Source organism: Hevea brasiliensis, chromosome 13 (assembly GCF_030052815.1).
Source record: "Hevea brasiliensis isolate MT/VB/25A 57/8 chromosome 13, ASM3005281v1, whole genome shotgun sequence".
NCBI lineage: Eukaryota > Viridiplantae > Streptophyta > Magnoliopsida > Malpighiales > Euphorbiaceae > Hevea > Hevea brasiliensis.
In genome coordinates, this window is record NC_079505.1 from 11,239,548 (window position 1) to 11,254,697 (window position 15,150).

The following is a 15,150-nucleotide window of genomic DNA, read 5'->3' on the forward strand; positions in this document are numbered from 1 at the left end:
CGTTTCAACCTCCTCGGCATTCTACTGTGCTCTTTGCTGTATTCCGCACTCATGATGGTCCAGCCATTAGAAAAGGAGCAAGACTACTATCCCATTGGAGCAGTAACACCAGACAATCATTACATCTATCCTCAGAAAATAGATGGTCACTGCCCCTGGGATCTCCCAGGTTCTGGAGGATAGTGTTCTCCGAAGTGGTGAAGAGAAAGAAAGAGAAGAAGTAAGGTTAACAATCTCCGAGGGAGAAGGGGTTTGGAGATGAGTTTCAGAAACATGGTTAGGTGTTTGACAAGCCATATTTGGTACGTGGCGTTGTGGCCAGAGATCGCTCTACCTTCTAAGAAGGAGTTAAGCAGTTACTGGTTTCCAGCCGATATACCAAGGTAAGAGAAGATGGCAGAAAACAGTGATACAGAAAATAAGAGAAATACAAGAGTTTGAAGATTTCTACAAAGTCTTGATTTAGATATTATTTATCATATTTTTCATCCGTCTCATTTAAATGGTGATCTATTATTTAGAATTTATTATCCGTCTCATTTAAATGGTGATCTATTATTTAGAATTTATTTGAATGTGGTGGGAGAAGGGTAAGTAATAAAAAGATAAAAAATGAATATAATAAAGAAGATTATAAAAAAAAATTCTAATTTTTTTTAAAAATGAATAAATAGAAAGATAGGAAAAGATAATATATATTTTTATATTTAAAAAAAAATAAAAAAATAAATTTAAAAAGTATAAATAAAAATACTCATAATTTTTAATTTATTCTTTCTTACGTCTCTTTTAATTTCTCTTTACCTTTATTTACCCTCCATCACCGTTAACCAAACATTCAAACAGACCAAGAGAACATCAATTTATCAATTTCTCTTGAAATTCGAATATTAATTTTCTTTATTTAACCAAAAAAAGGACAACCAATTATTATAATCTGTCTCCTATGTTATTAAATGGAAGGAAATCCTTGCCCATACAACCATAACAATCAAGGAAAAACTACTACACTGAAGATGAGGTTGAACAAAAGAGAGCAAAGGAAAATTGTCCAAGTTTCCCCTTCAGGAAAATCAACCAGAAAAGAATGTAGCTTCTCTCTCCCTTATGGTTTCCATAGAATAGTAGTCTCTGCAATCATGGACGTGACTACATAAGGATCCATATTGGAAGCAGGCCTTCTGTCCTCAAAATAGCCTTTCCCAGCTTTCTCTGTCTCCCTACCAACTCTAACTGAGGCTCCACGATTTGCCACACCCTGTCAATACAACATTGATTCTTGTCAAAAATCATATGCAGATCATTTAAATACAATTTCATCTCACTCTTCTTACCCATAAGAAGTTGTTAATGTCAGCTGTTTCATGTCGACCGGTCAAACGACGCTCATTGCCTTCCCCATATGCAGCTATATGCTCTCTGTGCCTTAATCCAAGCTTTTCAATGGCCTTTTTTATGACTTCATAACCGCCATCACTTCTCATGGATTTTGTGCTGAAATGAACATTAACAAGCTTCATTGGTTAATCTTCAACTTCCATTTACAAACTGCAATGCAAATGTAATCTTCAAGAGAAAATGGATATCTTTTACCTGTAGTTTGCGTGAGCACCAGCCCCATTCCAATCACCCTGGAAGGACAAAGCGTACAAACACAGATGAGCAAATGAAGAATTTGCAACACAAGAAAGCCTGGCAGAAACAACTAAGACCATAGAGATCTAACCTCGATTGGTTTAGGGTCGAAGGAAAGGACTACTCCAGCAATCTCTGTAATCCTCTGACATTGCACAAATCATAGCATAAGGAACACTCTCTAAATCTAAGATTTTGATAAGAAAAAGAAAAAACCAAGCATCAATTACCTCAAGAATATAACGAGCCACCCACAACTCATCTCCAGCAGAGATGCCAACAGCAGGGCCTACTTGGAATTCCCACTGTGTGACAAAAGTTGTTTTCCTTCTTTACAAAGAAAATAAAGCCATAACAATGATAAACAGAACTGGTTTCTAACATGGAGGATAAAAAGATAAAAGATCTAAGAACCTGGCCAGGCATCACTTCTCCATTGATGCCAGAAATGTTGATCCCAGCATAAAGACATGCCTTGTAATGAGAATTAACAATGTCACGGCCAAAGGCCTTATCAGCACCAACACCACAGTAGTAAGGGCCCTGTTTTAACCAAACAAACACTTCAATTTACTCACAGAAAACACAGAAAGGAGTATACTGAACAAGTTAATAATTATTAAAAATAATGATACCTGAGGTCCAGGATAACCACCAGCAGGCCACCCAATTGGCCATCTCACTTGTTTCTGCAATAAGGTGTACTCCTGTTCTATCCCATACCTGTATGTATAAATAAATATTAACACAATCCAAGCATTTTATATTAAAAAGAGAAGCACAAAAAGAGAGAAAAATGCCCATTTCTTTAAAAAAATGGGTTAAAAATAGTTGATACTTGAATAGAACTTGAAAAACCAGAAAGTACAGATACCAAGGTTCCTCAGCAACAACATCTGGATGGCTGAAAATTTTTGCAGCACTATGTCTCTTGTTTGTTGGAATTGGTTCTCCAGCTGGTGTATAAGCATCACACATCACCTATAAATTTAGAATTAATGAATTAACTAAAAATATATAATGTAGAAAAATAATAATAAATTGATTAAGAAATTATAATCCAAACTATTAAATAATAAGTGAAAGGGACTAACCAGAATGTTGTTGCCCCTCCTAAATGGGTCCCTGAATATTGCCTGGGGGCTATTTTCAAAGACACCAAATAAAAGATTGAATATAGTGAAAAGTGCCAACATACATAGAAGACAAGAGAGAGTGTATGTACTGTAAGATGACTTCACTGTCTTCTCCAGAGGCTTGGCCTGTGCTTGAACCGTCATAATTCCATTTTGGAAGCTTTTGAGGATCAGTAATTGCTCCATTAAGAGTCTGGAAGATTCATGTGAATCAAATTTCATCAAACTACTTCTTTAATAATCATTAATATCTGGATTTTTCTTAAAAGAAAAAAAAAAGAGATTACCCTAGCCTTGCTGCGAACATCCATACCAGATCCACCGATCCTACAAAATAGGCACGTAAAGATAAAGATTTTAAGATCATTATGGGAAATTCTTAAAACCTATTAAAAAAAGAAAAAGCAAAAAGTGAAAGTGTATAAAATAATACCCAAAACAAAGAAAAACAAGAAACTGATAAACAGCAGAAATGGCAATCCCAAGGCCGGAAAAAAGATAGTGGGATGGAAGAGAAAAGAGGAATTAAGGGTGTAAAGCTAACCATATATATTCTGCAATAATCTTCTCAGTTGTATCAGAGAGATTCAAGTTGACAAGATCTGATAGTAGAGACATCTTCCCAACAGGATCAATAGTAATAAAGCGGTAACCTTTGTTGCTTCTGTAATGTTCATAAGAGAGAGAGAGAGAGAGAGAGAGAGAGAGAAGTGAAGAAAAAAGAGGGAGGTGCTATATATTAGAAAGAATGAAAGATAAGAACATAGAGTTGTCAGATCACACGTACCTTTATGAACTTGAAGATAAACTATAGAAGGAAGAGTTGGAAATGGAAAGGAGTTTCATCATTTCCAAACTAGTCTTGCGGGATAGTAATTTTAGGTTTTTAATTTTTATTTAACTTAAATTAAATAAATTTTTATCATATTAATTTACATATTTTAATAAAAATTTTAATTATTATATTAATTTATATATTAATTTAATAATATTTGATAAAATTAATTTTTTTAAATGGATAAAATTAAAATAATTAACTAAAAAAATAAAATTAAGAGAAATTCAATAAACAAATATATATAATTTCTTTTTTTAGCAAATAATAATAATAATAATAATTCTTAAACTATTCACTCAATTTTATGATAATAAAAAATCTTTTTATAAATAACTAAATCAATTTATAATATTTTATTTTCACCTAATAAATTAAAAAATAAAAAAATACTATGAATTACTCTTATAAATCACAAATGATATATATATATATATATATATATATATATATATTAAAAATTAAATTTCAATTGCTTTTTTTTTAAATTTTAGATATTTTATATTTTTAAATAAAATTATTATTTAAACATTATCTAACAGTATTTTTCATTTTATTTTATATTTCAAAATAATAATTATAGATTTTAAGATAAAATTATTCAGTTAAACATTATTTAATAATATTATTTATAATTATAATTAAAAAAAAAAGATAATTAAAGTAAAATTTAGAATTATTATTTATTAATTATCCTAAATATCAATTAATGATAAAATCAAATATCAAATATTTGTTAAAAATTTTGAGTCCTTATATATTAAATTAAATTGAGCTCATTCATTAGAATTAAAATGGTATTCTGATCCTTCTAAAAAAAAGATCTTCTGATCAAAATTTAATGAATAAAAAATATTTCTAAATTCAGACTCTTTGATAGTGGAAATTGTCTAATGAATTCTTCATGAGTAGGATTCATATAAAGTACATCATGATTAATAATTAAAATAAAATTAGAGAGCCTATTTTCATAAGTTAATATACTAACTATGAGCACAACTAAAATAAAGAAGGGGCTAATTAAAATACTTTTAAAATATTAATTATTTATAAATAAAGTAAAAAAAAAATGGCAACCTTAATTTAAATTTGTTGTCATATTTACATTCTATATTTTCTTTCATATTTATTAATTAATTTTTAAAGAAAGCAAAATTTTTAAAATTTTTTTTATTTAAAATTAAAAAAAAACCTTTGCAACCGATAAAAAATTTTTTATACATTTATTCTTGATAAATTAATAATTCAGCAAAAAAAATTATACCTTTTTATTTAAATTATTACTATCGATTATTGTTAAATAATTTACTAAAATATGATATGATTATTCTCATTAAGAAAAAAAATTATTCACTCATTATTTTATATATAATTATTTTTTAATATTAATAATTATTCATGAGCAAATAATTTTTAAAATAATTCTTTAAAAAATAAAATTTATAAAGACATTAGATCATAAATAAACATTTAAATAAATATTACATAATTATCAATTACATGTTGGTTCAAGAAACTTTACACATTGATATTAATTTTTTCATAAATGTATGTAAGTTTGGGCACCGAGTAACTGGCGCATATATATATATATATATATATATATATAATGTTCAATTTAACTCATGTGCTTATTGGAGAAGTTCAATTTAACTTATTTTAACTTTTTATCTAAATTAGTTCATAAGTTTTAATTTAAGCTTAATTTATCCAAAAATTAAAATTTATAGTCTAAATTTCTTAATTTAAATAAAAAATCAAGAAGTTCAATTTCTTAATTTTGGAACAAAATTTATTGATTTCTTGATTTAAGCCAAAAAATTAAGAAGCTCAATTTATTGATTTTCTTGATTTTTAGGCTAAATTAAATTTAAATTGAAATTTCTGAACTAAATTGAACAAAAAGTTAAAAATGAACTAAATTGAATTTTCTCAATAAGTATAGGGATGTGGTTGAACTTTAATTATATATATATATATATATATATATATATATATATACACACAAAAAGCTAAAAATGAACTAAATTGAACTTACTTAATAAGTAATAGTTTTTTCTTTTATATTCCACGGGTATTCCAGCCCAATGGATTATGACTAATCCTGTTCGCATCAAGTTAGTCCACTAAGGGTTAAAACACTCCCAATGAGTATTTTCTTACTCGACTTCACTTAAAAGATAAGAGTGTCTAACTATTCATATGAAACACCCGTTAGTACCAGAACTAATGTTTTAAGGGGGTGTTATCAGAGAAAACCCTCCATTCTTGTTCTATATCCTTAATGGTTTAATGAGAAATCCTACTTAAAGCCACGATTAACATATTGATTAATGACTAGTTGAAGAAGCTGCTTTTTGAGCATGGACATTTCTTCCATGGTTTTATTTGCATTTTCAGAGCAAAATTGCACAAAATTCAAAACACTGCAAAGTATTAAGAGCATCACCACTAGCTTGTGAACTTTTTTCTTATTGTATGGGCTGCTAGAGATCCCCTCTTGTTCAAAGCCATTGTTCTCATCATGTACTCCTTCAAACTACATCGAGAAAAAGCTAAAGAAGCTCAATGTTACAGCGACTGGCTACTACAACTATATATCCTATAACTAGATTTGCTACGGCATCAATTTTCATTTACAAAGACTTATAAGTTGAATATATAAGTTAGAAAAAAAAAAAGCTTGGAGAGACTAACTTTTCATTTTAGTGTTTATAAATATTATGCTTATAAGTTAGTTTGAAAAAATATTTTATCATATTGTTTTCATTTAACTTTTAAAATTTAACCACAAATTTATTAATATTTTTTTAGTCATTTTAATAGTAAATATGCTAATAGACTATTTCTTACTAAATATATTAACATCTTATCAGTCATTTATATATAATTTAATTGAATACATAACTGCATAAAATTTTAAATACTTATAAATTTAAATTAACTTATAAACACTCCTGAGAGTAGTACTACAAACACTACGGGAAAAGCAGTTGTATGCCAAGTTGTCTAAGTGTGACTTCTGGTTGGATGAGATATCATTCCTTGGACACATTGTATCAGCAGATGGGATCAGGGTAGATCCTAAGAAGATTGAAGAAATAATTGAATGGAAGCCTCCCAGAAATGTAACAGAGGTCAAAAGCTTTTTGGGGTTAGCTGGATACTACAGGAGATTTGTGAAGGGATTCTCCCTTATTGCTGCCCCACTGACTAAGTTACCATATAAGAATGCAAAGTTTGACTGGAATGATAAATGTCAAATCAGTTTTGAGAAGCTGAAGGCTATGCTTACAGAAGCTCCAGTGTTGACACAGCCAGAGTCAGAGAAAGACTATGTGATCTACAATGATGCCTCTCACAATGGGCTTGGGTGTGTTCTGATGCAGGAAGGGAAAGTAGTTGTCTATGCTTCCAGACAGCTAAGGCCACATGAAAAGAACTACCCAACTCATGATCTAAAATTAGCGGCAATAATATTTGCATTGAAGATATAGAGGCATTACCTATATGGTGAGAAATGTTACATATATACGGATCACAAGAGTCTGAAGTATTTGCCAACCCAGAAGGAACTCAATCTGAGACAGAGGAGATGGATTGAATTCCTTAAAGATTATGATTGTGTGATCGACTACCATCCTGGGAAGGCAAATGTAGTGGCTGACGCATTTAGCAGGAAGTCCATAATGGCTTTGAGAGCACTGAATGCTCGGTTGTCTTTAGCACAGGATGGGATAATTTTGGCTGAGTTGCTTGTAAAGCCAAGCTTGTTATAGCAAATACAAGAAGCACAACTAAGAAATGAAAAGTTGCTAACTGTTATGGGCAGAACTCAAGAGGGGAAGGAGACTGATTATGAGTTGAACGGAGATGGGTGCCTGTATTATAAAGGCAGAATATGTGTATTAGGAGATAAGGAACTGAAGAAGAATATCTTGAAAGAGGTGCACAGTAGCTTCCATGCTATACACCTAGGAAGTACTAAGATGTACCAAGACCTGAAAACACATTATTGGTAGCCTGGAATGAAGAAAGGAGCAGAAGCATGAAAAACATAAGTTTAGATCATTGAATTCAAAAATTTTTCTTCTAGGGTCACATGTATAATGCAAGATTCATTTTTATCTATTTGATTTCAAAGATAAACAGCATATTAAACACTTTTAATATATTTTTGGATCTACATTTGCCATTTAAGATTTTGAAATTAACAGATTAATTCATTAGAACCCTAGATTAGATCAAGAACAAGTGCACTAACCTTTTGATGCACTGCAGTTGTGTTTGGCACCTTTGGGATGCGCCAAGGACACCAGATGTTGTCCCTCTAGCTTGTCCACACCAAGATAACCAATGGCAGGCCCTTGAACAGCTTCTCAAGCCTTTCCAATTAATTAGAAAATCAGGTTTTGCCTTTTGAGAGATTACAGATGTATACAGGACACTTGAAACAATTTCTAGTATTTTTAATTCAAGAGAATGTTGGCAATTCTCTTTGAATTGGTGAGAGATAAAGAAGAAGAGAGGAAGAGGACTCCTTGGGTGGTGGCACAAAAGAAATAAATAGCAGCTTGTATTTTTTCTTTTCATCATTTCCCTTATATAACTAGGTCACCACTTAAAACCCTTGCCACATGTCACTTTTTGATTGGCTCTTAGTTTAATTAACCCAATCACATTGTGCCAAGTGTCAAACTTAGATTTAATCTTGACTTTGATCATCTTACATGATTAAAAGATAATTGGCAAGCTCATGTGTAGTGTCATGTGTAACCATCTCATGGTGCCACATGTCACCCTGTGAAATGACCAAAATACCCTTGTGTCTTAATTTTGAGTTCTCAACCCAAAATAATTATTTCTCTTCTTCTAATCAATTTATATCATATATGAATTAATTAATTAATCTCTATTAATTAATTTCTCATAATTAAATACTTTAAATATAAATTTAACTTATACTATATATCCAATAACCTAGTTTTGGTTTCAAGCCATGCTAGGGACTTTGCAGTCTAATTGCAAACCAGCCCTATTTAATTAATCAATTAAACTTTTTAATTAATTAATTAAATCATATTTAACTTGGTGATTACTTGTGTATGTGTATGACTCACTAGGCTTATCACTAATTGGCAATGAGATATGATATTAACTCTTAATATCATCAAAACTCTTTCTTATCATAAATGATTTCTCTAAATCATTTTATACAGCTCATAGACTATGGTTAACACCTAGCATAACATGCCATAGCCACCCAATCAGTAATAAGGTTTACCTTAAATGAACCTATACTCATATGTTACCATGCACTAGAATCTCTCTGTTACAAAATTCCAATTCGAGCTGGAGTCATGGTTTATGTCAAACCCTATTTGCTATGAATATTATGTTCTTTTTTAATTCTAGTTCTTGATTAAAAGGATTTTCTCATCAGAAACTCTTTTCTGATTAAATCTATCTGTCCTAGCCAGGAACTGAAAACATCAAGAACAATTAAATAAACGTAGAATTTTATCCCTATTTACTTAGGGTAACAGATTCCATCTTGATCAACACCTACCTCCATATATAACTAGTAGGAGCCAACACATACCCATATACCCATACACAGTACAAGTATGAAAGCAGTATCAAACTCAAATCACCTATATACAAGATAACTGTGCTATCTCAGGTCTAAAGATTATATGCACTGATATGATTTATGACAATACATTGACAAGAGTAAACTCCATGTGCTTGTCATAAATGTCACTGGTTCGGCCTACTTATCATGTATAAGTGCATATCATGTTTGTTATATGGCATGAGACTCACCATTCCATCTTATTTATATCTCATATAAATACATTGGGAACTAACATGAATACAATCTTTCTAGATAAGCCATGCTTTGTGTGAAGTATCCTCAATTGTGCACTAATTTATGATACTTTGTGCTAGAAATATTGTCACTCATATTCTTAACAACTTAAGAATAGAATTTCTAACAAAATATCAATGGACCTTTTCTATTACATATAAATATATTATGTAAATGAAAAAGTGAAAATGTCTTTTATTAATAAAAACATGTACAAGATACATACTAAATGATATGCTCTAGGGCATACTACTAACAATCTCCCACTAGCACTAGAGCCATTCATTACAATATCTTAGACTCATCTTCTCAAGATGTTAGTCTAACTGTGCTTGTGACAAAGGCTTAGTGAATGGATCAGCTGGATTTTTAGCTGATGCTATTTTCTGCATGGCTACATCGCCTTGCCCAACTACCTCTCTGATAATGTGGTAGCGCCTTTCTATGTGTTCGAATTTATGGTGAGACCGGGGTTCCTAATATCCAAACAGCCTCTTTTGCAGCATCTTATGTAGCAAAATGTACTCAGCCTCTATAGTGGAATCAACAGTCGTACTCTGTTTGAAACTCTTCCAACTGACTGTACTTCTATTATAAATGAACACAAACCTAGAGGTAGACTTTCTATCATCGATATCTGATTGGAAATCAGAATCAATATAAACATCCAATTGCAAGTCACCATCTTCATAAATCAAGAATAAATCCTTAGTTCTTCTCAAGTACTCAAAGATATTCTTGATAACTATCCAGTGTTCCAAACCTGGATTGGATTGAAACCTACTAGTCAAACTAACAGCATATGCAATATCCGGCCTAGTACACATCATTGCATACATCAAACTTCTAATAGTCGAAGCATATGGAATCCTAGCCATTTTATGTCTTTCTTCAGGTGTCTTTGGAGACATCTCTTTAGAAAGGTGGATACCATGTCTCACTGGTAACAATCCTCTATTGGAATCAAGCATGTTAAACCTCTTTAACACCTTTTCCAAATATAGACTTTGGACTAAACTAATTATTCTTTTCGCTCTATCTCTATAGATGCGAATCCCAAGAATATAGGTTGCCTCTCCTAAGTCTTTCATAGAGAATGTATTTGACAGCCATACCTTTATAGTTATCAATATACCAGTGTCATTACCTATCAATAGAATATTATCCACATATAAGACAAGGAAAGTGATAGCACTATCACTAACTTTCTTATATACACATGGCCCATCCTCATTTTTTATAAAACCAAATGACTTAATAGCTTCATCAAAATAGATGTTCCATCTCCTCAAAGCTTGTTTTAACCCATAAATGGATCGCTTTAGCTTATGCACTTTGGAACTATCTTGGGATTCAAAACCCCTAGGTTGTTCCATGAAAATGTTTTCTTCAATGTATCCATTGAGAAAAGCTATTTTGACATCCATCTGCCAAATCTCATAATCATTGTATGCAGTTATTGCTAATAGAATCCTAATTGATTTAAACATGGAAACAGGCAAGAAAGTCTCCTCATAGTCGATTCCTTGCCTTTGGCGAAACTCTTTCGCTACTAGTCTTGCTTTATAGGTCTCTACCTTTCCATCAGAACCAATTTTCTTCTTGAAAACCCATTTGTTCCCTATAGGTACAATACCTTCAAGTGGGTCAATAAGATCCCAAACTTGATTCCTATATAAGGAATCAATCTCGGATTTCATAGCATCAATCCATTTTGAATAGTCTATATCTGATATAACTTCTTCATAGGTAAGTGGATCATCTCCATGATCTACTTCTTCATGAGTAGACAACTCTTGTTCTTCTTCATGAAGAAAACCATATCTCACTAGTAGGTGATATACCCTGGTTGATCTACGAGGAACAACTGTAGATGTTTCATTAATAGGTGTAGGCTGACTAGATGGATCTATATCCATCTGATCTATTGGTTGATCAGAATTCTCCAATTCTAACTCTAGTTGCCTTCCTTTGCCTCCTTCTTGAACAAACTATTATTCAAGAAATGTGGCATCTCTACTTATCACAACCTTTTTATGATGTAGGCAAATAAAAATAATATCCAAAACTATCTTTTGGATATCCAACAAATCGACCCTTTTCTGATCTGGTTTCCAATTTATCAGTGTTCAGCTTTTTGATATAAGCTGGACAACCCCAAATCTTAACATGCTTAAGACTTGGTTTTCTTCCATGCTATATCTCATAAGGTATGGAAGATACTGATTTTGATCGAATCCTATTCAGAATATACAAATTTGATTCTAATGCAAATCCCAAAAAGGAGATTGGCATATCAATATAGCTCATCATACTACGTACCATACATATCCAATAGGGTACGATTTCTCCTTTCAGATACACCATTCAGCTATGGTGTTCCTGGAGGAGTCAGCTAGGAAACAATACCATGCTCTCTTAAGTATTCATCAAATTCAGTACTCAAGTATTCACCTCCACGATCTGATCGAAGAGCTTCAATACTTTTTCCTGTTTGATTTTCTACTTCAGATTTAAATTCTTTGAACTTTTCAAAGGATTCATGTTTGTATTTCATCAAATACAAATACCCAAACCTTGATTTATCATCAGTAAAGGTAATAAAATAATGAAAACCACCTCTAGCCATTTCTTTAAATGGACCACAAACATCACTATGTATTAGCTCCAAAATATTTTCAGCTCTTAGTCCTTGTCCAATAAAGGGTGGTCTAGTCATTTTGCCTTGAAGGCAGGATTCACAAGTTTGAGTAGGTCCAAAACCTAATGAGAATAAAATCCTCATTTTCTCTAGCTTTGCAATCCTATCTTCTGCAATATGACCCAATCTTAAGTGTCAAATATATTTTGAACTTGAGTTGATTTTTACCATGGCATTGCATTCTTTTAGATTGCTTGCATTAGATTTGTATTTAACATTATTATCTAGATAATAAAGTCCATCATGCATATATTCCGAACCAACATATTTATTTCCAAAATAAATATTGCAAACATCATTTATGAACTGAAATTCATAACCATCTCTAGTCAAACTAAATATAGAAATGATGTTCTTAAAAGGCATCAGGTACATGCAAAACCTTATTTAAATACAAAACATGTCCACACATGTATAAAGATTTAGATCCTATGGCTAAGGCTTCAACAGTTGAGCCATTGCCAACCTAGAGTCTAATATCTCGTTACTGCAAGCTGGTATTACTTGCTATACTATGGGCAGTTCCTATTACTGTGCCTATCCTTCTGGCAATGGAAACATTTTTCCTTTGCCTCCATCAGCTTTGGACTTCCCTTTCTGTTTAGCTATCTTCTTGGAAGGACCAGGAATTTGAGGTTTCTTTTTCTTATTGCCCTTCTTCTTGTTGGACTTTCCAGCAAAAGAAGATGCAATCAAAGCTACCTCTTTTTCTTTATTGCCCGGCATATTCTTTTGGGTAATAACCAGCATGTTAATTAAACCAGCCAAGGTGTATTCCTGCTTAGTCATATGGAAATTTGTCACAAAATTTCCAAATGACGTAGAAAGGGACTAAAGGATCAAATCTGTTTGCAGTTGGAAATCCATGTTAAAGTCAAGATGTTCCAGCTGCTCAATCAGCCGAATCATCTTGTGGACATGATTCCCAACATTCTGTCCCTCAGACATCCTCATGCGGAATAGCTTTCTAGATATCTCATGCCTAGCATTCCTACTATGCTCACCATACAACTCTTGTAGGTGAAGGAGGATCTCACTCGCACTCTGCATGTTCTCGTGCTGCTTCTGTAACTCATTACTCATAGAAGCAAGCATGTAACACTTGGCTCTCATATTATGCTCCTTCCACTTGTCAAAAGTTTCATGTTCCTCTTGAGAGGCCTCTGAAGGTAAGGGACTAGGAACATTTGAGTCTAGAACATATCCTATATGTTCAAGGTTCAGGACAAGTTCCAAATTTCTTAGCCAATCAGATAGATTAGGTTCTGTCAACCTATTGCGATCAAGTATGCTTACAAGGATATTGGATGGTGGTGGTTATTGTATGCTCATTATTATCAGAAAATTAACTGTAGAATATAACCAGATTAATTAGTAAATGTATCATGTAATTAATCTAAATGATTATGGTCTTTTAATCAAATTGGTCCTCCCACTAACTTAGCGAATCCTACACTTCCAAAGTAGAAAATGGAAATCCTAATTGGATGGATTTCTAATGGGTGATTGAATTGTTATAATCCTATTGATCATCCTCAGGTACATCCATTACTGGAATTACAATAAACTATAAGTGAGCAACTCCTTGCCCATCACATCTCATGTGAGATTCAATCCTTTACCTAGCCCCTAATGCTCAAAATCTTAGGTACATCCATTATTGACTTATCTTGCATTAGTTAAGTTGATCCCATTGAGCCAGTAATTATGCAAATAATTTTAATGTCCTCAAGTACATCCAATATTGGCCATCAAACCATTTACATATTCATAACATCTCATGCTTAACAATTATTCTAAAGAAAATCTCTTAAATTAATTGCATCATATGCAAGTATTTCAAATTTCTTAAAACAATTGCCCTAATGGAGGGCCCATGTTATAATTACTATTAAGGTCTCACTTTGCACATTATCCAATTAGCATGCATATATCATATACTTGCATGCATTCTCATACATCTCATACATTCATGGATAATAAATAAATATGGTATGATCATGGACTTTCTAAGGGATTCAATTCTGAGCCACCAAGAATTGAATCAGGGCATTCCTAAGTGCATTTCATTTATTTATATTACAAGAGTTGCTGAAGGAGTACATAATCAATACTTGATCTTGAATTCCTCTCACTGGTCTCACCAATACTCTTGACCTCCTTGATCTTCTTGCAATCCAATTACATAGTAATCCTTGGCATACCAAGGTGAATTTACAAGAACTAAATAAATAAAATTACAACCCAAAAAATATTATAACCTTTATAATACATGCCCAAAATAAATTAAAATAAATTAATTAATTTACAACCCAAAGAAACATAAAAGAAATAAATCCAATCACATTGGTCTTTTATTGTCCATGATCATCTATCATGCATATCACTATTTAACAATTAAATAAAACATACATACTTAAATTAAATTGAATATCTCATATTCAACTTAAAAATCCAGATTTGAATATGATTTAAATAAATTTAAAAATTCATATTTGAATTACATTCAAATAAATTTAAAAATTCAGATTTGAATCACATTCAAACAAATTTAAAAATTCATATTTGAATAAAAATTTAATTGTGTGATTAGAACTCTAATTAAACAATTTAATTAGACATAAAATGGACCTTAGATCATACAATAATTGCACATTTAAAATCCATCAAACCTTGCGCACCACAATGGTGCCAAAACCATGCGCACCATGGTGTTCATCCTCATGCCGCCACCTTTGCTTTTGCAACCAGCAATGAATAATCATCTCATGATCAAATCACACAATTAAATCATATATTAAACAATCTAAATGGTAAATATAGTGGCTCTGATACCAATTGAAGGAGCGAAAGCATGAAAAACGTAAGTTTAAGTCATTGAATTCAAAAATATTTCTTCTAGGGTCACATGCATCATACAAGATTCATTTTTATCTATTTGATTTCAATGATAAACAGCATATTAAAACAC

The 15,150-nt window shown here is 31.7% G+C and overlaps 1 protein-coding gene across 1 annotated transcript; it reads right to left on the bottom strand.

The window, feature by feature from the left end:
- Positions 1-862: 862 nt before the first annotated feature.
- LOC110645987 (glutamine synthetase nodule isozyme) lies at positions 863-3,474 on the bottom strand. The gene is made up of 12 exons (XM_021799274.2): positions 3,316-3,474; positions 3,059-3,098; positions 2,861-2,964; positions 2,730-2,778; positions 2,510-2,616; positions 2,271-2,358; positions 2,050-2,178; positions 1,866-1,940; positions 1,727-1,780; positions 1,594-1,631; positions 1,335-1,494; positions 863-1,258 (listed from the first exon to the last, which is right to left on the bottom strand). The coding sequence occupies exons 1-12, from the start codon at positions 3,387-3,389 to the stop codon at positions 1,106-1,108; spliced, it is 1,071 nt and encodes a 356-aa protein (XP_021654966.2). The 5' UTR covers positions 3,390-3,474; the 3' UTR covers positions 863-1,105.
- Between the last annotated feature and the right edge of the window lie 11,676 nt (positions 3,475-15,150).

Coding starts and splice junctions, on each gene's coding strand:
- LOC110645987 (XM_021799274.2), bottom strand. CDS start 3,389: ATGTCTCTACTATCAGATCTTGTCAACTTGAATCTCTCTGATACAACT. Junction 1,495..1,593: donor GGTGCTCACGCAAACTACAG/GTAAAAGATATC, acceptor TGTTCATTTCAG/CACAAAATCCATGAGAAGTG. Junction 1,259..1,334: donor ACATTAACAACTTCTTATGG/GTAAGAAGAGTG, acceptor TTGTATTGACAG/GGTGTGGCAAATCGTGGAGC.